At 42.7% G+C, this 26,788-nt stretch overlaps 1 protein-coding gene across 1 annotated transcript; it reads right to left on the reverse strand.

Moving 5' to 3' along the window:
- Positions 1 to 801: 801 nt before the first annotated feature.
- Positions 802 to 26,130, reverse strand: top2a (DNA topoisomerase II alpha). The gene is made up of 35 exons (XM_084170403.1): positions 25,937 to 26,130; positions 24,489 to 24,635; positions 24,187 to 24,277; positions 23,986 to 24,049; positions 23,138 to 23,283; positions 22,848 to 22,945; positions 22,500 to 22,712; positions 22,111 to 22,284; positions 21,725 to 21,826; positions 21,353 to 21,490; positions 21,100 to 21,238; positions 20,739 to 20,896; positions 20,344 to 20,469; positions 19,956 to 20,066; positions 19,487 to 19,592; positions 19,234 to 19,343; positions 17,940 to 18,032; positions 17,647 to 17,761; positions 17,219 to 17,340; positions 16,811 to 16,959; positions 16,284 to 16,515; positions 15,836 to 15,970; positions 15,319 to 15,519; positions 14,857 to 15,052; positions 14,416 to 14,513; positions 14,010 to 14,153; positions 12,621 to 12,704; positions 11,314 to 11,502; positions 11,019 to 11,142; positions 9,261 to 9,428; positions 7,021 to 7,189; positions 6,796 to 6,854; positions 6,477 to 6,590; positions 1,611 to 1,855; positions 802 to 1,365 (listed from the first exon to the last, which is right to left on the reverse strand). Exons 1-35 carry the CDS (start codon positions 25,952 to 25,954, stop codon positions 1,234 to 1,236), a joined length of 4,710 nt encoding a protein of 1,569 aa, XP_084026529.1. The 5' UTR covers positions 25,955 to 26,130; the 3' UTR covers positions 802 to 1,233.
- Positions 26,131 to 26,788: the final 658 nt, after the last annotated feature.

Genomic DNA, 26,788 nt, shown 5'->3' on the forward strand with positions numbered 1-26,788 from the left:
CCTCTGCTCATGAACCTCATACTGCTCATGCCTCTGCCCAAGTTCCAGGCCTCATGTACATCATCCTGCCTCTGAAGTGGGGCTGTTATTACATCAGGAACAGGTGTTAATGTTTTCTACAGTGTATAACGTATGAAATGGTTTATTCATTCACGTCATGAACTCACTATGATATCATATTTGTATATGCTTGGTTATACTTTCGTAATAAATCATATGGGTTGAAATGTGTATTTTCAACCCATATGGGACGGGGACGACAACTACTCAAAATATTGCCTTCTTGCTAGATTGATGAAAACAGCCATAGCAAATCAGTGCAAAAGGTATCAGCTCAAGATTATCCATGTTCCATGACGCAAGTAGGGTATGAGTTCTCATTTCACAGGGTAACAATACCTAATCCTTGTCGGACTCAAAACTTCTTATGATACAGTACTCACCCGGAATTAGTTTGTAGAGAAGATGAGTCGTAGAACTGTTGAAATGGTTGCCTGATCGGAATGGGCAAGCTCAACTCCTTCAGGGGCCTGCTCGGGAGGATGTAACCTTACATTTCTATCTGAACATTCTGTATCATGTAGAACAGGTGTGTAACAGAATAGGGGGATCATGTCAGCTCTATTCTTTCCACATCACTGAATACACTTCTGCCCATTTGGGATAAGGTGCACATCTGTACTGAGACGTGTCAAAGCAAATAACACAGGGAACGCTAAATTCCAAAAGATGTTAAACATTGAGTGATTTTAAATTTACATGGGACTCCTCCCAGTTACTAACAACCACACAACCACATGATAACATAAGCAACTACTTTATTTAACAAAACAAATATCAAAAGACATCCAATGAAATATTTACATGACAAGACACAACATGAATAAAAAGATGAAAACCGAAGACTGAACATGTAACAAATAGATTAAAACTAGTGAAATTATTCAGCATAACATGTCAAATATATTGCTATTTGCAAAATGCAAGAATAATCCTTCCTATGAGTTAAACAATTCTTAAATTTAATATCCCCCCCCCAGTTATGATAAAATTCTAACATAACCAACTGTCTGCTGTGCAAAAGCTGTCAAGACTTCTAATGTTACAAAGCAAAGCCATAAATGGCCAAGTGGCAGTAGAGTAAATAAAAGCATTGATTCAATAAAAGGGACTTCAGTTGTAATATCCTTGATAACAGGAGACATTGATCATAAGAGAAAAGGAAGCTCCAATCTAAAAGTCTTCTTCAGAGTCTGAGTCAAAGTTATAAGCGATTGGTTTCTTGGCACGGACTGGTTTGCTCCTGGGAGCTACAGCTTCCTGGTCTGACATCTGGAAGCTCTCATCGTCCCATACTTTGGTTTTCTACGAGGACACGCAGGAAGAAGAATACATCATCCAAATTGAAGTTCATTTATTTCAGAGTGATGGATCTGACATATGACAGGGTGGGAGGGTGCAAACCTGAATTCATGGTTAACAAGCTTAAGTTTATATTTTCCAGCACCTTTTCAATTGTAAAAGCTGGCAAACAATGTCTCAGCATATCATTGCATTATCAACAACTTGGCTCACGTCAATGCTAGAACCTCCACTCGGTTTGGACTCACCTTGTTGGCGATGGAAGTCTTCTTGCCCTTGATGCGGGACATGAGGTCTTCAGAGCTTCTGTCCGAGTCATCACTGTCCAGGGCCTTGCGCTTGGCCGGCGCGGCCTTAGATGGGGCAGGGGCATTGGACGGGCCCTCCGAGCCACTGGAGTCAAACGACGGGATCTTCATGGCAGCAGTTTTGGAGGTTGGCTTGGGCTTGGACAGAGCTTCCATGATGGACGGCTGCGTCGCATCTAGAGGGGCTGATAGGGAGATAGTGTTAGGAGTCTGTTCAGAATAAGTGTATTATTGATAATGCTTTATACGCTCAAAGCATAACCCCTCTCAATATAACATCATCCAGAATATACAACATTATGTAAATATACAGCTAACTGCCAAAATAAAGGAAACACTTGAGTAAATGAGGGATATTGAAAGCAGGTGCTTCCGCACAGGTTTGGTTCCTGAGTTAATTAAGCAATTAACATCCCATCATTCTTACAGTCAATGTTCCCTCAAATTTTTGGGGCACTGAGCTAATTTTTGGTCTTGTGAGCAGAAACTTGAAAGCTGTGAGAATTGTGCCTCTTCTAGCACGCATTTACAGTGAACATTGAAGCTGTACCCTTACAGTTTTAGACAGTGGCCAATAGGCTATTGTGGCTATTTGAGCATAATGTAGAGCAAATCCCATAACATTTCACATGGAAATAGCTTTAGATTTCTATGACAGCCTACAGTAGCCTGTGGTGTTCAATGCAGGCCTACATGAATGGCTCTTTACTTGTCTGTAACACGACATGCCAAATAGGTGACTGTAAATTGCATTGTGTTTTATGATGTAATAAACCACTTTACAAAATACGATTCATTATTATTACCATACAGATAATTCGACAATATAGGCTATTCAAGCCTGTATCAAAATATAACACTGCCCCTTTAATGAAGACATAAGCTTTTTACCTGACTGGCTTTTCAAAGACAGCTTGAAATGTAGCCTACACATTTTGTGCTCTTGTAGGAAGCAGTAACTCCCCATTGCTGACCTATAATGATCTATAACTGGGCTAATAACTCGCTAACTAGCAAAGAATATCAACAAATGTGCACATGTGTGGCTCTGAAAGACCGCTCATGGCCTACCCCAGCCAATATAATTCTACTCAGTTGTGCTCTGGCTTTGCATACAACAGACTCAATCTTGCAAAGTTACATTTGTTTTGTTGCATTGAAAAGGGGCTGATATAATTAAGCAATAAGGCATGAGGGTGTGTGGTATACGACGCAATGCGGAGTGCCTGGATACAGCCCTTAGCTGTGGTATATTGGCCATAAACCACAAAACCCTGAGGTCCTTATTGCGATTATAAACTGTTTACCAATGTAATTAGAGCAGTAAAAATAAATGTTTTGTCATACCTGTGGTATACGGTGTGATATACCACGGCTGTCAGCCAATCAACATTCAGGGCTCAAACCACTGTTTATAATGTTGATTCGATCACAGAAAAAACATTGATCTATATAGTGTAAACTAACAGGGTGAACTCAGTGAAGTTCAATCTCTTGCGTCTCCGCACGGCCTGGCATTTCTTCTGCTTGGCAGTCCTGGAGGACGTGCGCGGCCCCACACAGGCGCAGCTTAGAGGGAACATCGCCTTCCGCTATACCCACAATAACATCTGCTAAATATGTGTATGTGGCCAATACAATTTGATTATGGTCATGTATAAAAAATGCCCAGTTTCCCATTATTTTGGCTACCATGGCTAGAAGAGCTCTGTGACTTTGAAAGAGGGGTCTCGAAGCATAGGGGGGTTTAAAGCAGGGACTCTCAAAGTGTGGTCCAGGCCAGATCAAAATATATACACTACTGTTCAAATGTTTGTGGTCACTTAGAAATTCTTGTTTTCCATGAAAATATACACTAAATGAGTTTGAATAGGAAATATAGCAAAATGCATAGGAAATGTAGTCATTGACTAGGTTAGAAATAATGATTTTTAATTGAAATAATAAATTGTGTCCTAACTTTGCTTTCGTCAAAGAATCCTCCATTTGCAGCAATTACAGTGAGGGGAAAAAAGTATTTGATCCCCTGCTGATTTTGTACGTTTGCCCACTGACAAAGAAACGATCAGTCTATAATTTTAACGGTAGGTTTATTTGAACAGCGAGAGACAGAATAACAAAAAAATCCAGAAAAACGCATGTCAAAAATGTTATAAATTGATTTGCATTTTAATGAGGGAAATAAGTATTTGACCCCCTCTCAATCAGAAAGATTTCTGGCTCCCAGGTGTCTTTTATACAGGTAACGCGCTGAGATTAGGAGCACACTCTTAAACGGAGTGCTCCTAATCTAAGCTTGTTACCTGTATAAAAGACACCTGTCCACAGAAGCAATCAATCAGATTCCAAACTCGCGCCCGCAAGGTCCCCCTGCTCAAGAAAGCACATATACAGGGCCGTCTGAAGTTTGCCAATGAACATCTGAATGAGGAGAACTGGGTGAAAGTGTTGTGGTCAGATGAGACCAAAATGGAGCTCTTTGGCATCAACTCAACTCGCCGTGTTTGGAGGAGGAATGCTGCCTATGACCCCAAGAACACCATCCCCAACGTCAAATATGGAGGTGGAAACATTATGCTTTGGGGGTGTTTTTCTGCTAAGGGGACAGGACAACTTCACCGCATCATAGGGACGATGGACGGGGCCATGTACCGTCAAATCTTGGGTGAGAACCTCCTTCCCTCAGCCAAGGCATTGAAAATGGGTCGTGGATGGGTATTCCAGCATGACAATGACCCAAAACACATGGCCAAGGCAACAAAGGAGTGGCTCAAGAAGAAGCACATTAAGGTCCTGGAGTGGCCTAGCCAGTCTCCAGACCTTAATCCCATAGAAAATCTGTGGAGGGAGCTGAAGGTTCAAGTTGCCAAACGTCAGGTTCGAAACCTTAATGACTTGGAGAAGATCTGCAAAGAGGAGTGGGACAAAATCCCTCCTGAGATGTGTGCAAACCTGGTGGCCAACTACAAGAAACGTCTGACCTCTGTGATTGCCAACTAGGGTTTTGCCACCAAGTACTAAGTCATGTTTTGCAGAGGGGTCAAATACTTATTTCCCTCATTAAAATGAAAATCAATTTATAACATTTTTGACATGGGTTTTTCTGGATTCTTTTGTTGTTATTCTGTCTCTCACTGTTCAAATAAATCTACCATTAAAATTATAGACTGATCATATCTTTGTCAGTGGGCAAACGTACAAAATCAGCAGGGGATCAAATACTTTTTTCCCCTCACTGTACAGCCTTGCTTCTAGTTGTCAATTTGTTGAGGTAATCTGAAGAGATCTCACCCCATGCTTCCTGAAGCACCGCCCACAAATTGGATTGGCATGATGGGCACTTCTTACGTACCATACGGTCAAGCTGCTCCCACAACAGCTCAATAGGGTTCAGATCCGGTGACTGTGCTGGCCACTCCATTATAGACAGAATACCAGCTGACTGCTTCTTCCCTAAATAGTTATTGCATAGTTTGGAGCTGTGCTTTGGGTCATTGTCCTGTTGCAGGAGGAAATTGGCTCCAATCATGCACCGTCCACAGGGTATGGCATGGCGTTGCAAAATTTAGTGATAGCCTTCCTTCTTCAAGAACCCTTTTACCCTGTACAGATTTCCCACCACCAAAGCACCCCCAGACCATCACATTGCCTCCACCATGCTTGACAGATGGCATCAAGCACTCATCCAGCATCTTTTCATTTGGTCTGCATCTCATAAATGTTCTTCTTTGTGATCCGAACACCTTGAACTTCAATTAGTCTGTCCATAACACATATTTTCTTTGCAACTCTGCCTAGAAGGTCAGCATCCCGGAGTCACCTCTTCACTGTTGATGTTGAGACTGGTGTTTTTTGGGTACTATTTAATGAAGCTGCCAGTTCAAGACCTGTGAGGCGTCTGTTTCTCAAACTAGACACTCTAATGTATTTGTCCTCTTGCTCAGTTGTGCACTGGGGCCTCCCACTCCTCTTTCTATTCTGGTTAGAGCCAGTTTGCGCTGTTCTGTGAAGGGAGTAGTACACAGCATTGTACGAGATCTTCAGTTTCTTGGCAATTTCTCGCATGGAATAGCCTTAATTTCTCAGAACAAGAATAGACTGACGAGATTCAGAAGAAAGTTTTGTTTCTGGCCATTTTGAGCCTGTAATCGAACCCACAATTACTGATGCTCCAGATACTCAACTAGTCTCAAGAAGGCCAGTTTTATTGCTTCTTTCAAATCAGCACAAGTTTTCAGCTGTGTTAACATAATTGCAAAAGGGTTTTCTAATGATCAATTAGCATTTTAAAATGATAAACTTGGATTAGCAAACACAACGTGCCATTGGAACACAGGACTGATGGTTGCTGATAATGGGCCTCTGTACGCCTAGATGTTCCATAAAAAAATTATTTAAAAAAAAGCAGTTTCCAGCTACAATAGCCATTTACAACATTAACAATGACTACACTGTATTTCTGATCAATTTGATGTTATTTTAAAAATGGGCAAAAAAAAAAAGAAGCTTTTTTCGAAAACAAGGACATTTCTAAGTGACCCCAAACTATTGCACAGTAGTGTATATTTTTATGAATATTACTGACTAATGGAATTTGTCGTGGATGAATGGTGTCGCATCCAGCCAAGGCGCATTGACGCTGTTCTGGCGGTCTTGGTGGCCCAACGCCCCATTAAGACCCCATGTTGGCGTTTCCTTTATTTTGGCAGTTACCTGTATATATGTTTTATTACTCATTGAAGCAGAAATCTAATGTCACAACTACTGCATTATTAGTACAGGGTTGGAGGTGCTGTTCTATAGTACCTGCAGCCTTCTTCTTGGGGGCGGCTGGCTTCTTGGCAGCTGCTGGTTTCTTGGCGGCTGCCTTGGGCTTGGCTGGAGGCTTAGAGGCCGTCGCATCGTCGCCATCAGACTGAGCTGCAGAACACAGAAACGAGTTCAGATTACATTTTCAACTGTGCTAGTCAGAGAATCTCCCCAGTTGTCTGCAACAGTGTGCCATTTCAGAATGTTGTATTTTGAAAGTCAGCATCTAATTGTGTGGCAAATTTGTGATGTTAGATCAATTCAGTTATACAGTTGAGGTAGTGATTTTGATTGAATAGGTATGGAATATACTTACAGCTGGATTTGCTTTTAGCTTCTTTTACAGTCGCTGATTTGCTTTTCACCACTTTCTTTCTATATGAAGAGAGAGCAACAGTTTCACTGCTGTCAGGATTCGCAATTAAATAAAATGTGCAGAGTTTAGACTATTGCTTGTGTAGGCTTAACTCACTGCATTAGCCCCAACAATTATCACCAAGCTTACAAAACTCCTGTTAAACTATACTGTATATAGACTCACGTGGGCTCAGGAGCCTTAGGGGGTGGAGAGTCCGCCTCACTATCGACTGCAGCGCTGGGCTCGGGGACAAAGCCGTCGTCATCGCCACTAATGGCTGCTGCCGCCTTGGGGGCGCTCATCCCACAGTCAAACTCATCCTCACTGCTGGACATGCTGTACTTCACAGCAGCTTTGGGAAAAGACAACACTTGTTGCATTAACACTGCATGAACACTACTACATTTATGTCATTTAGCAGACGCTCTTATCCAGAGCGACTTACAGTTAGTGAGTGCATACATTTTTACATTTACATTTTAGTCATTTAGCAGACGCTCTTATCCAGAGAGACTTACAGGAGCAATTAGGGTTAAGTGCCTTGCTCAAGGGCACATTAACGTCATTTAGCAGACGCTCTTAGCCAGAGCGACTCACAAATTGGTGCGTTCACCCTATAGCCAGTGGGATAACCACTTTACAATTTGGGGGGGGGGGGGGGAAATCGAACCCACACATCCCTGCCGGCCATTCCCTCCCCTACCCTGGATGACGCTGGGCCAATTGTGCGCCGCCCCATGGGTCTCCCGTTCACGGCCGGCTACGACAGAGCCTGGATTCGAACCAGGATCTCTAGTGGCACAGCTAGCAATGCGATGCAGTGCCTTAGACCACTGCGCCACTCGGGAGTCAAACCACAAACCCATGATGAAGGCAGCTTGTTGAAAAGTTGGTTAATAAATGTATTCGATCAGAGCCACAAAGTGCGGCTAGCTGGCTACATTTTATTTTCTTACTAATCAGGCCACCCATCAACTTAGTGCAACGCATGGTGTTGAAGGTAGGCTTCCTTTTCTACCCTTGTAGAAAATGGCAACTGTTAGACAAAATGTCGTTGTTATGTTGAGCTAAAATAACAGCTTCCTGTATGGATGTAGGAGAGTCATGGGGAAGTAATCAAGCTATCTAAGGTCTGAGACGAGCCTAATCAGAAGTGAGTAGTGCAGCTAATTACGCAGAGGAAGTGATGCTATAGATACATTGGCATGTTCTGGTCGAGTCTTCAAAGATCCCCAATCATGAAACAGAACAAGCAGCCAGACATAACACTTTGGGGCACCGGGACTGTCCATACTGTCTTATTGCCTGGTGGGCTTGATGAATTACACGCGAGCATGGGATGCTAATGAGAATATAAGTGACTGCTGGATAATGCAATTGCCGATTTAAACTCAGTTTGGGTGGTTCCGAATAGGGATGTGACAAATGGGAATACAATCTTAATGTTTAAAACTGACATTAAAATAAAACAAAATAAAAATCGGTAAGGAAAAAGAAAAAAACATAATTACACATCAATTCACAATGCAGAATAATGGTCCTATTACGCATGCGTTACCGCTAGGGCCTGGCAATGAAGTTATATCTACCCGGACCCTTTACAGACAGAACTCATTACAGTAGTAACATGTCGATAACTGATTACTTTTCAGACAATTAAAAAAGTGCTGCATCAGAAGCGTCTGTACCTTTTCAGACAGTAGAATTCTGCTCTGGCATAGAATGTTCTATCGTTTCCCTGACAACAATAAACGTTGATGATTGATGTGCTGCTATGTTTATGTAGTTTTTTTTAAATGGTAGGATAGCTAGATGTGCTTTCTTTCTACAAAATGTCTTGGTAAGTCACGATATTTAACAAACTTTTTTTTTAGGAAAGAGGTCTGTGGATTGACAGTTCTGGACACCTACTGATGGAAGTTAGTCCCGCTTCAGAAGGGGCATTGCTTTACAGACAAGTAAAATGCCATTCATGTCTCCAGAGAAAGTTGTCGGAGTTTAAAAAGCTGTAGTGTAGCCTACCGTAACAGACACATATGCCATAGCGCTTTCAAGGGGCCACATCCACATACAATTATACGTGAAAAGGGTCATCGATACAGGCTATACCGGTAACCTACTGTAATTTCATATGAGACAAAAACACCCCCACCCATTCAGCAACGAAGAGTAGCCTGTGTTCGCAAGACTGGCCCGGTGACGTTGATCCCATGAATAGCCTAAACTAGGATATTCTACACGCAACAGACCGAAGACTGAACACACACTAGCGTCATTAGTGAAGAGAAAGAGCAGGTAGGCTGAGAGAGGGGCAGGCAGAACTGTGTGCATGTCTTGGTAATCTGCATCTTAATTGTCTTGCATGCCTCAAATTCACCAAAGTAGCCTAAAGTTTGCCTCTTCCTCTCTGGATAGCGTCTCACCTTTGGCTTTGCGTTCAGGTTTCTCCTTGGGTACCACTGGGTCAACTTCCAGCAGAATCTCCATCTCACTGTCTGAGCCAGATGCGTCAGACCACGGGTTCCTCTTGGCCTTCTTGGCTGCCATGGGCTTGAACGACAGGGTGGTCTGTTTGCCCAATGCCTTTGATACTGCAGGGGAATATGGTCTTTGGTTAGTCAGTGAATCACAGATTGGTACATACATAGAGGTCATTCTTGAATTGCGGTGGCATTTGTTTAAATGTAACATTGTTTTAACCATTATGATAACATTATGCCACAAGTAGGAGTAGTGACACCAATGACAAATTGAGGAATCTCAGGTCATAAATAATTTACTAAAGTGCTATTACTAATCATTTCTCACTATGTTGTTGCCTCTTCATTTAAATTGAGCAACACCAATGACACTATTTATACAAAATCAACAGAATCCTAAAATTTCTGACATACTAAAATGGTGCGATTAATAATTTACATTCTAGTAATTTAGCAGACGCTCTTATCCAGAGTGACTTACAGTTAAGTGAGTGCATACATTCTTTTTTATTTTTCATACTGGCCCCCTGTGGGAGTCGAACCCACAACCCTGCCAACTGAGCTACATCCCTGTCTATAATTTATTTAATATAGACGGTGACCCTCTCCCAATAACAGTTTGCCAATGGAAGGAATGCTCAAGGTCCATCCATATATATATATATATAAATAAATAGATTTACATACACATACCTTTGTAAATGATGTAGGCTGTAACACCAATGACATATGGACACAATATTTGTAAAAACAAATGTATTTTTTTTTTGTATTGACAAATTTGTATTTTAATAGCCTTTGTTTTATTGATCTATACCAGGGGTGTCAAACTCATTTTGCCCCAGGGGCCGCATTCGGTCTCCACCGAGGTCTGGAGGGCCGAATCTAAAATGTATTACATTTCCTCTACATCAATATTAGCAAAAGCAGTCCTCTATACATCACGTATTGAATTTGATACACCCGATCTTGCTTTCATTTCCATGACTGTTAACAAGCAGGACAGAGTGAAGAGTATAGATGTAGGACCATTATCATTTCTACACAGTTTCGATTTGGTTTTAGTCATTTCAATGTCAATTGAGATCGTTTTACTCAAACCACCCGTGGGCCGGATTGAACATGTATGTTCGACACGCCTGATCTATATAACAAATTAAATACTTTTGTTTACTTCCTAGCATACAAAATAATAGATAGATCTCTAAATCCCCAAAACATGTCACTACACCTCTACTCATCAATACTGGGAGAAGCCCATTTGCTTGCCCTAGTTACTTTAAACAATGCATTAAAAAAAAGGTTTTGCAGTTTAAAGCATGGCGCTTGCAACGCCAGGGTTGTGGGTTCATTTCCCACGGGGGGCCAGTATGAAAAATGTACGCACTCACTAAGTTGCTCTGGATAAGAGCGTCTGCTAAATGACTAAAATGTAAATGTAAAAGGACTTGCATTATGTTTTATAATTAGTAAACATTTCAATATAAAACAAAACCATTGATGTGTAACTATTTTTCATTTTAAAGTGTTTTTCATGGTTGCAAAGGCAAGGGACGCAAATGCCACAGGATTTCAATAATGACCCATAGAGAATCTACCATTGAAACAGAATAAACCAGAGTTTCCCATTCAGGAATATTGTCCTTGTTGGTTTCAATTAACCAATAAACAAGACATTTCTGCTGGAATCATAATCCTCACCTTTGTCCTTGGCTGGTGCTTTGGGTTTCTTGGTCAGTCGCGCTGCCAGACCCATCTCCTCAGCAGCAGCCTCTCCATTCTCTCCTCCATCCTCAAACTCCATCTTCATCACCACTTCCTCACCCTAAAAAACACACAAATATCAAAATGGAATTATAAAAAAAATACAGAAGTAGCAAATAGTAAGTCAATTACCATCTCAAACAAGTTCCATTACCAGTGAACTACATAAAGTCTACAATTATTATTGTACTCTAGTTAGTGTTTGACACCAGTTTCCAGAAGAGGCACTGACCTTTTTGCCTTTCTTGACAACGGCCTTCCTGGAGGCCTCAGCCTTCATGGTGCTGGTGATGCGTGGGATGACGCGGCGCCCCTGGGGTGTGGGCATGGTCTCCTGCTTCACCTTCACCACCTTGCCCTTGCCAGCCTTGCCCTTCACCGCAGGCATGGTGGCGTTCTCCCGATCCTTCTCCTCCACACGCTGTGGAAGTAACCCGAGAGAGAGTCAAATGTTACGGTGACAGTGCAGATTACTTGACCCAGGTGTTATGAAACGACAGAACGTTACGGAATTACACTTGTTCTTATGGAATGAATGTTACAGAATGACTATTCATGGGTTGCACGTTTCGTCACTATATTGTTTTGAATGTTCGTTTTAGGACCGATGCAAAACTGAGCATTCTACTCAATGCATCTCAATGAGCGCTGATTCATCTAAAGTGCATTACTGTGGCGTAGAAACACAATGACAATTAGTAGGAAAAACGTTTGTTATTATTGTGATGTCGCCAGACTGCCTTTAGATGGGGTATAACTTTAGCTAGCTAGCTAAGATTGAAGGGACAGCACCGAATTTTAGCTCGCTAATGTTAGCATTCCTAGCTATTTTTGACAAACTTTGCTAGTTAATGGCAACATTGCCCTCTCTATAAAGTAAATTTGACGACAATGACGGAAAAGTTGTTTCCTACTAATTATTTGCCTACTTTAGCACAGTCATCATATTTCCAAGCCATCTGTAATTTAGATGAAACAGCTTCCGTTCAGACATCAGTCGGGCACCAATATGGCTCCGGCGTCTGTAGAACGTTCATAACAATGGCAACTATGAGACCGAGGTTCAAACCATTAAGTGTTATGGAATGATAAAGCATGTTACAGAATAAGTGGTGTCGTTACAGCATAACAATGTTACAGAAAAACAAATGTTCCGTCTTTGTCGTCAAACTTACTTTATAGAGAGGGCAAGGTTGCCATTAACTAGCAAAGTTTGTCAAAAATTGCTTGGAATGCTAACATTAGCGAGCTAAAATTCAGTGCCGTCCCCTCAATCTTAGCTAACTAGAGTTAAACTCCATCTAAAGTCAGTCTGGTGACATCACAATGATAATTTATCCTACTAATTGTCATTCGTTTCCAAGCCACAGTAATGCACTTTAGACTAATCAGCGCTCATTGAGATGCATTGAGTAGAATGCCCAGTATTCAAAACAATAGTGACGAAACGTGCAACCCATGAATAGTCATTCTGTAACATTCATGCCATAAGAACGAGTGTTGTTACGGAATGACATTTGATTGGGGATGCTGTTTTACCTCCAGCTCCTCAGTGAAGGCCGCGAGGTCCTCCTTCCAAAGATCAGCCGGGCTCTTCTGTTTTAGGGTGTTCAGCTCAGTCAACTGCATGAGAGGATAGAAGTTATGATGGTGAGAACCATCACCACGTAACAGGATCAGAATGTAGCCACAAGGAACTAAAATGATGTACTGTTAAAAGGAAAGGTTCACACATTTTGAATGTTATATTGTTTTTGCATCTGAGTGATGTTCTATCGATTCCCTGGGTCATTTGATGTTCTCAGTTATTGGCGTTAAAGCAGGCAGAAATCAGTTCGCTATGACGTAGCACTGTGATAAAGTCGCTCTCACTACATTGGAAGTTAACAGGAATACGACTTTTAGACTGCGAAGATGTACATCATACATGTCAAATTTCAATACTGGCTGATGTCATAACACGGGAGGATGTCTTCTCTCGAAAGAGCCATTTATCATATTTGTGCGATATTCCTACCGAGAAACTTGTAATTTAAAAGGAGGGTCTAGCAAATGTTTCCTATTTGTCTGCCTCTTTAATCCAGGGTGCATTGCATGGTGCTGTTGCCAGAGATATTATAGAAAGGGAATAGGAATCCAATGAATGAAGGAACGTATTACGCCCCACCCAGCAGATTGTCAACCAATCGCGTTAATGTTGTCATGCTGTGTCACACGGTTGCTAAACTAATCGTCACGCAATCCCTCCTCAAAGTCAATGTATATGTCGAGAAATGTGCCTATTTTCCTAGAAAGTACATAATGTCACGATTCCAAAGCTATACGATATCTCAGATAGCAAGTTAATTATTTCACATCTCAAAAAAGATTTGTAATGTACTTCTTGTTGATGAAATTCGTGCCAATGTTGGGTTTTTGAGCTAGCACCCAATAGACTCCCATTCACTCTGAAGGAGAGAACTCCTTGTCCCAGAATCACCCAGAATGCACCGCGCAGCCCATTGACGTAGCATGGGCAACGTTCTCCTCAAAAGTATATCTACCGTTGAGAATTTCAAACTCCGCTCTGAGGCACATCGATCTGCAGGTTGAACATGGTGAGATTGTAGACTCCTAAATTGATAGCTGTAAAAATCACCTAAACTAAACTAACTAGCTACTTTACATGCTGATATTGTCTTTGGTATTATTGTGTGTAGCTACGTTTGCTTGCTAGCTACCTAGCCAGCCCAATGAGAGCATTGCGGATTTTGTAGTCGACTTGAGCTGCAACAGATTTCCACAACAATTTCCCATGATGCTACCAACCTTAATATAACACCAAAATGAAACATTTGTTCACAAAAAAAGATTGTAAATTAAAAGCATGAGTGGATTTTTCCCTTTAACTGATACATGGCCACTGGACAGGACAGCAAGAGGACAGACCTTGGCATCCCTCTGTTTGCACAGCTCCTCTTTCTTCTCCTTGGTGAGGTACCACATTGGCATGTTTAGCAGGTAGTTGTAGTCTGGTCCAGTGGTGTCTTCCTCTTTCTCCTCATCATCATCATCCCCCGTTTCCTCCACAGTCTTCAATAGGGGAGAAAAATAAAAGTCAACCAATCGCGTTAATGTTGTCATGCTGCGTCACGCGGTTGCTAATCTAATCGTCATGCAATCCCTTCTAAAAGTCAATGTATGTTGAGAAATCAACTTACTTTCCAGGATAAAAGCTACCATTTATGCTCATGATATCGTAGCAACTGTGGGTTGTACATTGGATTATATGACAAAAAACAAGAACACTTTAAATTAGGAGTATGGCCAGATAAGGGGGAATGAAATTAACTACCTTGTCCTTCTCCTGAGCCTCTTTCCAGGCCTTGACGGGGTCAGAGTCGTAGCCCATTTCCGTCAGCATGAGGATCAGCTGTTTCTTTGGCTTGTTCTCTGGAGAAAGGGAGAGAGACATACAATAGCTACCTTTTAAAAGCAAGAAACAAAATGTCACCTGAGACAACGGTATGGGCGTTTCAGGAAATTAACAGAAATAGTACAACAGCTAACAATACTTTCAATACTACATTGCCTATGCCAATCCGAGGCTGAATGAAAACAGATCCTTTTTATGTGGACTTGAACATGCTGAGGATTAAACACAGAATCAACTGTTGGATGTTTGCAGATCTGAGGGGTCCCAGCAGAGTCCCAATATGGCTCCCACATGTTGGTGTCACCTGACCGATATGCAAACATTTCCCTTATAGGGGAAGGAGAGGGCGCTGGTACCCACCGATGACCAGGGTTCCCTGGATCTTCTCCAAGATGAAACGGGCCTGGTTGGTGAGCTTGGCACTCTCGGCTCCCAGCATGCCGGCTAGCCAGTCCTTTCTCAGAACGTAGTACTTCATCCTTAACTCAAAGAAGTCCTTCAGCACATCCTGCACCAACTCATACTTCTTTAGGCTGCCCACATGGTCAAACAGCACCTGAGGGGCAAGGAGAGAGGTTATTCAGATACATATTTTTATAATGATGATGTTCTTATAATTATAGACACTTAAAAAATAAAATAAAAGGCCTTGTTGCAGTATTATATTTCATGGGAATGAGTAGTGCCCTTCAGAGTATCAATTTAAAACAATCATTACAAAATGGAGTCAGAGACAGTAGCGAATAATTCATTATATGGTTAGGACTAAACATTATTCAAGGGCGTAGTAGCATGTTTGTGGTAGGGTAGGGTGATCATTACCATGGAGTTGCAGGTGAGGGACTGCTGCAGCTTGAAGACCTTGTGCAGGCCAGCCGCCTCGGCCTCCCTCAGCCTCTCCTCGGTCATCTTGACCACAAAGCGCACCGTGGTGTCCGTGTGGTACTCCTTGTAGTCGGTGATGAGGGCCGGGACCTTCTCTGTGCCGTTCAGCATGGCCTCCAGAACGTTCTCCTTGTAGGCCTGAGGGTGAGGGCAGAGAGGAGAAAAAAAAGACATGGAAATGTACATGGGTTGTATTCAGTAGGTGAAAAATGTTTGAAACAGAGAGGTACTACCTGAACTTGTCAAATAAGAACAGAGATTTACGTTTTCCGTTGTACGCAAACACAGATGACTAGATTCTAAACATTATCCTTATGGATCCAAGGCCCTACAGCAATACCATATGCTACTGTATATTCATATAGCAGGACAGTGACTTGACACAGACTTCTATCAAGTAAAGACAAACCACCCAACTGATCTACCCAAGACCAGGGTATTAATATGTACCAACCTGTGTCCATGTCTTGACGGGCAGCTCAGAGATCTCGATGGTGGTGCTGTCGATGATGGCCACCTCTCCACTGTTCATGTACTGGTTGGTCATCAGCTGGTCAATTGTGCCTTTGAAGCCCTTGTAGTTGGGGAGCTGAACAGAACAAGTCATTTTTGAATCATTGAGAAGGAACAGTTTGATTCGAGAACTTGGTTGTAACCAAATGTCAATAACCTATAACTGGCTCTGATAAACTATGGGCCAATCCCAAACCTTCACATAAACATAATTTATCTAGATTTCATATCTGAAAGAAGAAATACTGAGTATGGGATTCTTGATTATGTCTTGATGATTGACTTGTCCTGTACACATTCTGAATGCACATAGTGCATTTGATCTAAAAACCCACCCCAACTCCTAGCTCCCATCCATAGGCCCTTACTAACTAATCTCCCCTCCTCACCATAGGCAGTGGCTCTTCCCCGTTGAGCATGCGGTGGAGGTTATTGACGATCTCGCGGACGTCGAAGTTGGGGAGGCGGCTGGCCCAGCCCGTCCCGATGCCGTCGGCGCCGTTCACTAGCACGGTGGGGATGATGGGGATGTACCACTCGGGCTCCACGCGCTGGTTGTCGTCATAGTTGTACTTCAGCAGGTTGTCGTCCACCTGGGGGAAGAGTAGACGAGCCAGGGGGCTGTAGGGAGGAGGGGAGAGAGTAGTCCTACGTCACTTACTGAAACACGGCAGCCTGACGAAGACAGTGGTCGAAACTGTGCTAATGTAAATCTCTGGAATTGAAGTGACCTACTAAGCCCACCATCCATGCATTGCCAAGACCGCAGCAGTAGTTTAGGCTAGTCATTTCGTATGGAGGCGATTCTAAAAGCTTCATGTCTCTTTATGGAGTCATAGCCAAGGAACAAAGTACGCTGCATCATAACGCCAACTTAACAGGGAGTGGCATATCCAGGGCATGTTGTGGAGCTGACCTGAGCATGGTGAAGATGTAACGGGGGCTGGCAGAGTCCTTGCCACCGTGCAGCCGTGTGCCAAACTGACCCTGTGGCTGCAGCAGGTTCAAGTTGTTGCTGCCCACAAAGTTCTGGGCCAAGCCAATGATGGTCATCATGAGAGAGACCTGAAAGAGAAGGATACAGAGGATGACAGTCCATTCAGAAAGAGGTTGTAGGCAAACTCTAGTCTACATGTTGTAATAGTCTCACTTATAATATAATGCCTGATTTTTATCATGGTATGTCACACCATCAATAATGATAGAGTATTGCATTCATTCGACTACAATACCAATGAAACAATAAATACAAAATAGAACACCACAAATTGAATCGAGGGATCTTGAAAGTTCCCTCTACATTTCACAGTTCCGTGGGTCTAACCTCTCCATGGTGATAGGCTGACATCTCAGCCACGGAACCAGCCAGCTGAGCCACCTTCACCTCCCGCTTGTCATTCCTCTTGAAGCAGCAGAACAGCACCTTCCTCTGGCCCGGCTTCAGACCTGGGAGACACACATAATCAAAACTGATATACTGTCATATTTACCTCTCCTAGTTGAAGTCTACATCGTTAACGTTTCAAGTGGCATAGATTTATATATTTTCTGGATGAACTAAGTAACTGTTTATAGCGATGAACTTTGGCTGGTGCAATGTAAAACCAACAAACAGTTCGGTGAGAAAAAGAGGGTGGTTCGCACACAAAATATACAAACTATTTTTTTTATACATGTTTGCTGCAGGCACCACCCTCTTTTTCACAGCTACTGTTTAAGCTCAACTTGACATAACTCCCTTCCGCCACTAACCATCGACCAGGCAGGGGAGGGACCTCTCGTTGTCTGAGTTGGAGAACATCACAAGCTCCTTGTTGACAAAGTCGTTGTAGGACAGGGACTTGGTGGCTTGACCATACAGGTACTCCTGGGACACAAAGAGACAGGTGGTATGACATCAGAGGGTAGAATTAGGCTCAGAAATAGAATTACTAGAATGAGCCACCCATCACGGAACGTTGACTTGACTGGGAATATCTGTTCTACTAATTAAATTTCTATGGTTGGGCTGTGCTCTAAAGCGTCAAAGGTCACCAGTGACGTACCTCAGGCAGGTTGTGCTCTCTGCGCTGGCGTCTGTTGACCATGAAGCTGGTCAGCCACTCTTTACGTTCCTCAATCTTTTTCTTGCTAAAGGCCTGGGGAGAGAAATAGAAAAGGGTAAGAGTCCATCACAGATGGAAAAAGTACTGCTAACAGAATCATAAGCTAGGTTTCAATCCAAATTGGCGACAGAGCTCATGCGAAATATTTTTTTGGATTTTTTTCTTTTTCTTAAAATCGGCATAAAAAAAAACCACCAGTGGTGTTTCCATCAAACTGACGTGTGGATAAGATGGTGTGCGTGATGACGTAATGCACATAAAAAGCATTTTTGGGGGTTTAAGTTACCATGTACCAAATAAAAAGCAGAAGTTCAATGTTTCCATCGCATTTTCAACTCTACCGATTGATGTCAAAAACACTGTTGCAATAAAATCGCAAACATCCCCCTACTGGTAGGGCTGTGACAGTCATGGAATTTTGGTTGACCGTTATTGGTCATCCAAATGAACACGGTCACCTCAATAACCGTTTGAATAGCACATCTAGTACCAGGCTGATTGGAGTGGAACCCAGTGTGGTCGTCTGCTGCAATAGCCCATCCGCCGAGTTGTACGTTCCGAGACGCTGTTCTGCACGCCACTGTTGTACTGCGCCGTTATTTGCCTGTTAGCTTGCACAATTCTTGCCATTCTCCTTCAACATCTCATCAACGAGCGGTTTTCACCCACAGGACTGCCACTGACTGGATGTTTGTCGCACCGTTCTCAGTAAACCCTAGACACTGTCGTGCGTGAAAAGCCCAAGAGGCCGGGCGTTTCTGAGATACTGGAACCGGCGCGCATGGCACAACCGATCATACCAGGCTCAAAGTCGCTTAGGTCACTCGTTTTTGCCTATTCTAACGTCGAATCGAACAGTAACTGAATGCCTCGATGCCCGCTTTATACAGCAAGCCACGTGACTCAATGTCTGTAGGAGCAAAGCATTTTTGTGAATGGGGTGGTGTACATAACCCGGTCACTGGGTATGTTTGCCTAGCACTAGTCAAAGCTTGTTGATGAGTTGGTTATTTGAGTCAGCTGTGTAGTACTAGTACTCTTTTGCCCTAGTACTAGAGCAAAAAAACAAAAAAAAAGTGCATCCAAAGGGGTACCCAGGACAGAGTTTGGGAAACCCTGGCCTAGACAACCGAATACTCGTTTGCTACAACACCTTGCCTGTTTCAGTAAGACGCAAAAATTATGTAACCTTTATTTATATAGGGATTCAAATGAGGGTAAATGGTCAACGTACCAGGGTAATTGCCTCGTCGTCGGCAGGTCCAGCGTACTTGAAGGGGATGCGATGTCTGTGCATGTCAGAGAAGTACTCCTTCGCTTCCTTCGAAGTGCTGGTACCCAAACCTGGACAGATACAGGTGGTGATGTTAGAAGCACATCTAAATACAGGGGGGTTTATTGGAAACGCCGCCTTATATTGGGGCAGGTATGGGAAAAATATCAAGTGGCTGCTTACGTGTTCAGCTTCACTACCACAGGGCACAAACCTTTGTAGTATTTTATTTTCCAAGATTTGATGTTGGGCTGCATCTCCTTCCACTCATTGAACTCTGGGATGCTGTAAAAGGGTAGCTCCTGCTTCTTGTTAGTGGCCTGTGAAAAATTCAAATGGACATTTGACTCGTCGCTATACTTGTAAATATTACCCGATTTAGCTGGTATCTCTATATTTGCAAAAAATCTCAAAATGCTTGCTACTGTAAAACTATAATATACAGTATGTGTTTGTTACTGTTACATGTGTCACCAACAGATGGCACTGGTGTCGCATGTAAAGACTAGTTCAGGATACTGTACAAGCAAGCTTCTACGTTATCTTAGTTCTGTACACAGAGTTGGCGTGGCTGTATTTAATATAGCTGTATTAAAAATTGATGTTCACTATGGGGAGTTGCCTTGAAGTATCACAGTGCCCAAAACAGCAACCGTTGGTCTCAGCTGGACCGTACCATGTACCTTGATGATGGGGGTGATGAACTCCTCCAGGAAGTTGTGGCGCAGCAGCGAGGGCCAGTTGTGGTGGATGAAGTTGATGAGCAACCCCTTGATGTGGGAGCCATCCAGGTCCTGTCAGACAACCACACAGGAGAGCATCAATGATCGGAGCAATGTTTAGTCAGTGAGAAAACTAGTCTACACTGACAAAAAGTATTATTTCAGTTCTAGAGTAGAGCTGCTTTACTGGCTAGGTCACCATCGGAAAACTAATCTCAATCAATAAGACTTCATGACTACATAAAAAGGTTACATTTTAGAAAATACATTCCAATGAGCTACACAAATAAATGAGTTTACAGACAAGAAGCTCTAAATTCCACTGAGAATTTGCCATTAGACTGCAGACCTGATCGGTCATGATCATGAGTTTGCCATAGCGCAGGGACTTGAGGGATTCTGGGTCGCTGTAGTTCTTCTTGTACTGCAGCCCCAGGATCTTGATGATGTTGTTGATCTCAGCATTCTCCATGATCTGATACAGGGGACAGACAGGGATCAAACCATTAACAACTAGTTCAATAGTGGACGACCACAGAAATGCCTAACATGCAAGAGGGGAGGGCCTTTGTAAAACATATGGTGAGGATCGATTCAACACCGAACTAAATTTCCCCACAGTCATTATTAATTGCACTCCCAATTACGCCCAGCAGAGCCGTATAAGATGGCTATGGTGCGCACCAACTTTTATTAATAGTTAACAATGGTTTTAGTAACGCATTTTGTTACGCCTGTTCTGACCTGCTTGTGCGAGGCCTCCCGCACGTTGAGCATTTTTCCCCTGAGAGGAAAGACCCCATAGTGGTCTCTGCCAACCACGCCCAGACCAGACACGGCCAGCGTTTTGGCCGAGTCACCCTCCGTCAGGATTAGAGTGCAGCCGCTGGAGTTCTTACCACCTGGTGGCAGGGAAACACCACAACTTAACCATTTTGATTCGTATGACGTCATTACTAAATGTACAACTTTATTGATTTGTTTTAAAACAGCTATATAGATTATAAGTAACTAGGCGTAAACTATAAGGGCTAACCGCTGAAGAGAAGTCATTTGCTGCATGACAGACTTGACTAAAAAGCATATCAAAACGAATTTGATTTACCTGCGTCGTTGGCGTCGTCCAGCTTGGGCACGCCCTTGATCTTGGTGTGCTTGACGGCAGAGCACTTCTTGTTGAGCTGCGTCTGGGCCTTGAACTTCACCCAGTTCATGATGCTCTCCACTATCCCACAGGAGTTGGCCTGGTTGATTGAAAATAAGCCATGTACAAAATCAATCAAGAATACAAACGAGTATGTTTTGTACGAATGTCAATGGACTTTCTATGGTGAGAATGAACTCAAGGCTTTGTTTACCTGTTTGATAAACTTGTCACTGAGGGGGCAGGTGGAACCGAAGCTCTTCTGCTGCAGGGTCATGTTCTCCTTGGTCTGGGAGTCGAAGGTAGGGTTCTCAATCAGGCAGTTGACAAAAATCCACATGTGGTTCTTCACCTGGGGAGAGTTGGACAAAGTACAATCTTATTAAATTGGCCATATTATGAAAATGTTCTGGAGAATAAGGTTTTATCTGATCTCAGGGAGAATGGTCAGGTTGACAGTATGGTGGGGTACCCAGTCCTTTTTTAGCTTAGTTGGTAGTGGTTCCCGGGACAACACATACGTACAATGTATGCACGCATGACTAAGTCACTTTGGATAGAAGTGTCTGCTAAATGGCATAGATACCTGGAAAGGCTTGACGACCACTCCAGCCTTGTTCTTCTTCTTGACCACTTCAATGAGCTTGGATGTCACCTGGTCTGCCACGTAGTCAGCATGTCTTCCACCCTGGGGCCAGAGAACATGAACAGTAAGAAACCATGTACAGCAGTCCCACATACTATATTGAGATTATGAGATCTGGAAAAGGACTCAATATGGTGACATATTGTTGCCAAAAATGGGAAATGACTCCGATTATTAAACCAAGTGGTTGGTAAGCCGTAACCTTATTGTCCAGTTAGAGTAAAATTCACATTTGCCTTTAGCTTCCATACCGCAGCTCAATCCAAAACACAACATTGTACACACGTCACAAAACCACATGCCCCTTAGACAACTGTCCTTTTTACCTTGGTGGTGGCGATGCTGTTGACGAAGCTGACTTGCTGGAAGCCCTTCTCGCTCATTGTGAGGCACACCTCCCAGCGCTCGTTCACCACCTCGTGGACCACTGTGAGGGGTGAGCCCAGCTCATCCAACTTGTCCTTCAGGTACAGGTCCACGTAGTTACGGAAACTCGTCACCTAGGGGGACAGAGAGATGTTGGTAATCAAAACAAACATTGTAGTCCAACAGCATTTCAACCGTCAAAGGAATACATTTGGAGACTTCAGTATGGACAGATTGTCGTTTAATAAAGGTTATCCTCTTGTTGGAGTCTTTTTAAAGTGACTATAGTGCAGAGTAATTGTTGTGTGGCAATCGTTCTTAGATTACTAGTAGGTTAGCCTGCACTTACAGGTAGCCTCTTGCCGTTGAGGAACACGCGGACCCCCTTTGTGGCACCGGCGATGTCGTAAGCCCGTCGGGTCATGATAGCCACAGTGTCCTTGTCCAGGGTCTGCATCTTGAACTTGGCCAGGTCCGGCTGGAAGGTGATGCACGTGAACTCATCGCCTTCAAACGACCTGATCTTGTGCTCCCCAGCCCGCCCCATGTTGTCATACCACGTCTGCAGGGGCACAAAGAGCACAGGTAAGAACAAATAGAATTAAGGTTTAGGTAATAGGATACATCGTCACAAACCTGAGCAGACTTCAAGAAATGGATGTGTTTTGTATGGTGCCATTGGCCTAGTTTGACTGACCTGCTTGAAGGTCTTCTTGGACTCCTTGCAGGCAGTCTCCACAGTAAACTTGTTGCTGAAAATGTTGCAAAGCTTGGCACCATATCCGTTGCGTCCACCTAAAGATGGAGTACAACAACATGTGAAGATATAGATTGCAGGTTTTTAATACGCCCAATTACGTCAACATATTTCTGAAATAGAAAGCTAACCATCGGAACAGCAACAAAAAACTATGCGAGACTTCTCTACGCTTTTTCTGGGAGAGTAAAGAATGATTGACAATAAGTGTCTGATTGCATTAGTCTTACCGGTGACCTTCTTCTGGTCGTCATCATAGTTACTGGAGGTGAGGAGCTGTCCGAAGATGAGAGCTGGCACATAGACCTTCTCCACCTTGTGCTCCACCACAGGGATGCCCTTCCCATTGTTCCACACACTGATGGAGTTGTTCTCACTGAAACACCAAGCACAGGCTAAGTAAGGTCATACAAAGTCCATTAACTGTTTAACGGATTTCATGTTTTGAAAATGGAGACGAGCGAGCGAATAAAAAAATGTGACCCCTTGTAAAAAATACTAAAGCAACCCTAGTACAACAGTGACCTTACCAAGAGATTTTAGCCTTTTGGTGTAAGGGTTTTGGAATGACCGTCACAGGGACCACAGTTTGAGTCCTGGTCAGGGTAACCCCCCCCCCCCCTAATTAACTACATTGATGTCAGGTGTTGGATAGCACCATTGAAAGAGTTGAAGAGTTTTAGGCACAGTTCATTTTTTCAGATGCATAGTTCTGGCATTTCTAATAACGACTGTCTCCTCTCATTAAACCACGGACGCTGCTGCAGGCATTGTTAGCAGAAAACAGGATCCCCCATTACAGCGAATGGAAAAAAATAACAATCTGGTGTTGAATCTATACGTAAATAACAAAATGTTTAAAAGACAATCATGGTATTAATAATAGTTTCTAATACACCAGATGCATTGTCCTTCAACCGTTAAACAGCTAATTAACTTTGTATAGCCCAATAGTGACATATACAGTATGGTATAATACACTTGAATGTTTCCATTTCATAGGACAGCCGTCATCCCTGCTTTAATATTTCAGGATTAATATTAAACAGTGTAATGTTTAATATGCGAGAATACTCACGCGTCAATGTTTATTTTGATGCAGGACATGGTTTTATCTCTTTGCTTGTTATCGGCGGCATTCACTGTGGTTAGAAGAAATATGAGAATAGTCACTTCACAATCTTTTACGGGATTTTCATATGGTGATGATTTAACTGTACAGTACACCATCCGTGAAATGAATACAGTAACATTACTCATTTAATAGTAGTTTACTCACCAAGGATCTCGTCAAAGATCTTGTAGAGACCTGGTACAAAGGTCACATCTCGACAGTTCATTCCAACATCCTCATCAAACACCCACAATTGCTGGAGAGGAAATTGACAGTATGCGTTAGTGACAATTCTAACAATAAACGGGAACCAGCAACCATGGGATGTGTTCTAAAGACAAGCATTGTCTGCCTATATTTTACTCCAATTTGACACACCTGCCCCACAATGAAATATGTGTATGCCTCTGTACAAACAGGGCTCTGGGTTTCCTGGGTGAAAATTGAGGCAGTGTGGCACTCGTTACCTGTGTGACAGGCTCCACAGAGCCGATGTAGGTGTCTGGACGCAGCAGAATGTGCTCCAGCTGAGTCTTTTTCTGGTATATCCTTTCCACTGACAGGCGGTTAGGGTTCTTCTTGGTCTTCTCTACCGCCTTGTTCTCAAACAAGCTCTGTATGAAATCAATGGGGGGGGGGCTTAAGTAACATTCGGTCTTATGTAGAGATGGGCATTGTTATCCGAATGGATGTTAGTATTCGATTACTTGGGAGATACGTTTTTTTTAAGGGGGGGGGGGGCATCGTCTAAAATGATCAGTGACATGGCTACAAAGCCTACAAGGGCAGACCATTCCATTCGCCATTTTTATAAAACAGGTTTATACCGTTTTTTATGCGTGCACCCCATTAAAAAAAAGTACCTGTAGCCTACACATTTCGCTTGTTGTTATTGTTCGTCAATAAATGGGGCGCTACAGTCAGAGGCTCCATGTGTAGGAAGTGAAGTGGGAGATTTCTAATCAATGCTAAATGGAATTTAAATTTAGCTGGCTAAATGAGAAGGATTAAGCTACAATGATCAACTAACAGGTAGGTAGCCTGTTTCATATGAATGGAGTTGTATACATTGCAAATAAGAATTTGTTCTTAACTGACTTGCCTAGTTAAATAATGGTTAAATAAAATACAAAATAAAAAACAGGGAGCGCAGAAAAATAGCCACTTTAGCTATTGATGGCTACTGAAGCTAGTTTCTTTACAACGATTTGATGCAGTCAAGACAGGCACTAGATGGCATGATAGGTACGTTATGGCTGCACGAAGTTTGTGTTACTAGCGCGAGTCGGTTTGTCTCTGTTCTTTCTCCCCCCATGCCACAGACTGTACAGTAACACACTGGCCCCTGCTCTTCTCTCGCCCCTCCCCCACCCTTCTGCTGAAACAAGCAGAGGAGTCGTTCGAGCAAGTCTCCATTGAAGTATAAAATAAAAACTAGAAATTCGAATACTTTAATTTCAAATAACCATCCCTAGTCTTATGTAACCATACCAAACGTAACATATGTTAATGTGAGTGTCACAGATGTTCGTTTACCGTGTTACGTCTAGTCTGAGGCCAGGCTGATTGTTTAGCTGGTTACCTTAGATGGGCCAGACTGTTATGCATCAGGTCAAAACATGCCATACATAAAGTTAACAAACGTTTATGCCATACATAAAGCTAACGTTACTGTCGCTACTGAGATGACTAGTTAGCTACCTAGCTTACGTTACTTTACTGTCAATAATAGTTAGCCAGCTAACTACCACTTACCAGCTAGCTAAAATGTAGTAAGTCATCAGAAAAGCCATGAACAATTTAAAATGGAAAGAAATTAACTTTCATGCAAAATACATGTACATCGTGTTTAAAGTTGTAGCCTATCGTATCAACCTTCAAACACGAGTTGGCTAGCTAACGTTAACTATCTTACCTTCAATGGTTCAGCCATTCTTCTGCTGTATTCTGTCCCGTAAGCTTGACAACTTGAATTTTCTGAGCCTCTGACCTATTTAACTAGCTAGTTTTTATATCCCTAAACGTTATTCACTTTCTGTACTTAATATCTGCAAACTCTAACGTGCGCTTGTATTCCTTCCCTCAGCACATTTGAAATGTTCAAACTTCGAACGTTTTTGCTCCCGCCAACAAGATGGACCTATCAGATCCAAGATTTTTTCCCTCCAACGTAAGCCAATGATCTCTAACCAGGAGCATCACTGGACCGCCCAATTCTAGAACAAAGAACGTTAAAATAATGAGGGAAAATATAAACTCCACCTACTTTGAATTTGTCGCCCAATCAGTGAGACTGGAATATCACATCAATCGAATGCCTTCGATTCAGGATCGATAAATTAGCAGTAGTAGTAAAGAAAGGTACTGGATCACTTGACAGGGACTTTAGGCACTTGTTCTTTAGATAGTAGGGAGGGGGACATTATCTTTACATGAGTGCAAATTACCAGAAATTGCATTCCAATGTTTAGTTAACCTACTGTTGAAGCCTACAAATAATCTTCAGAGAGTGAGTTTGTTTCCTAGTTTGTTTCCTACTGTGAGTGCTGCCTGACCAGGAGAGGGAGCCCTTTTAGCCTCTGCTTTTACCCATGGCTCAAGGCCCCTCAGTACTAAATGGGTTTATCTCACTAGTAGTCAGTGGCCATGGCTTCATGGTTTGTTTTCCTGCTAAGAATTATAATGTCAAAGTCTTGGCAATGTTTTATTTTATATCAGAACTATAGTGAAGACTATACTGGATGATGCTGTGACCCATATAATACAG

The sequence above is a fragment of the Coregonus lavaretus genome (genome assembly GCF_964263955.1).
Source record: "Coregonus lavaretus genome assembly, chromosome: 1".
In the NCBI taxonomy this organism is placed as follows: Eukaryota; Metazoa; Chordata; class Actinopteri; order Salmoniformes; family Salmonidae; genus Coregonus; species Coregonus lavaretus.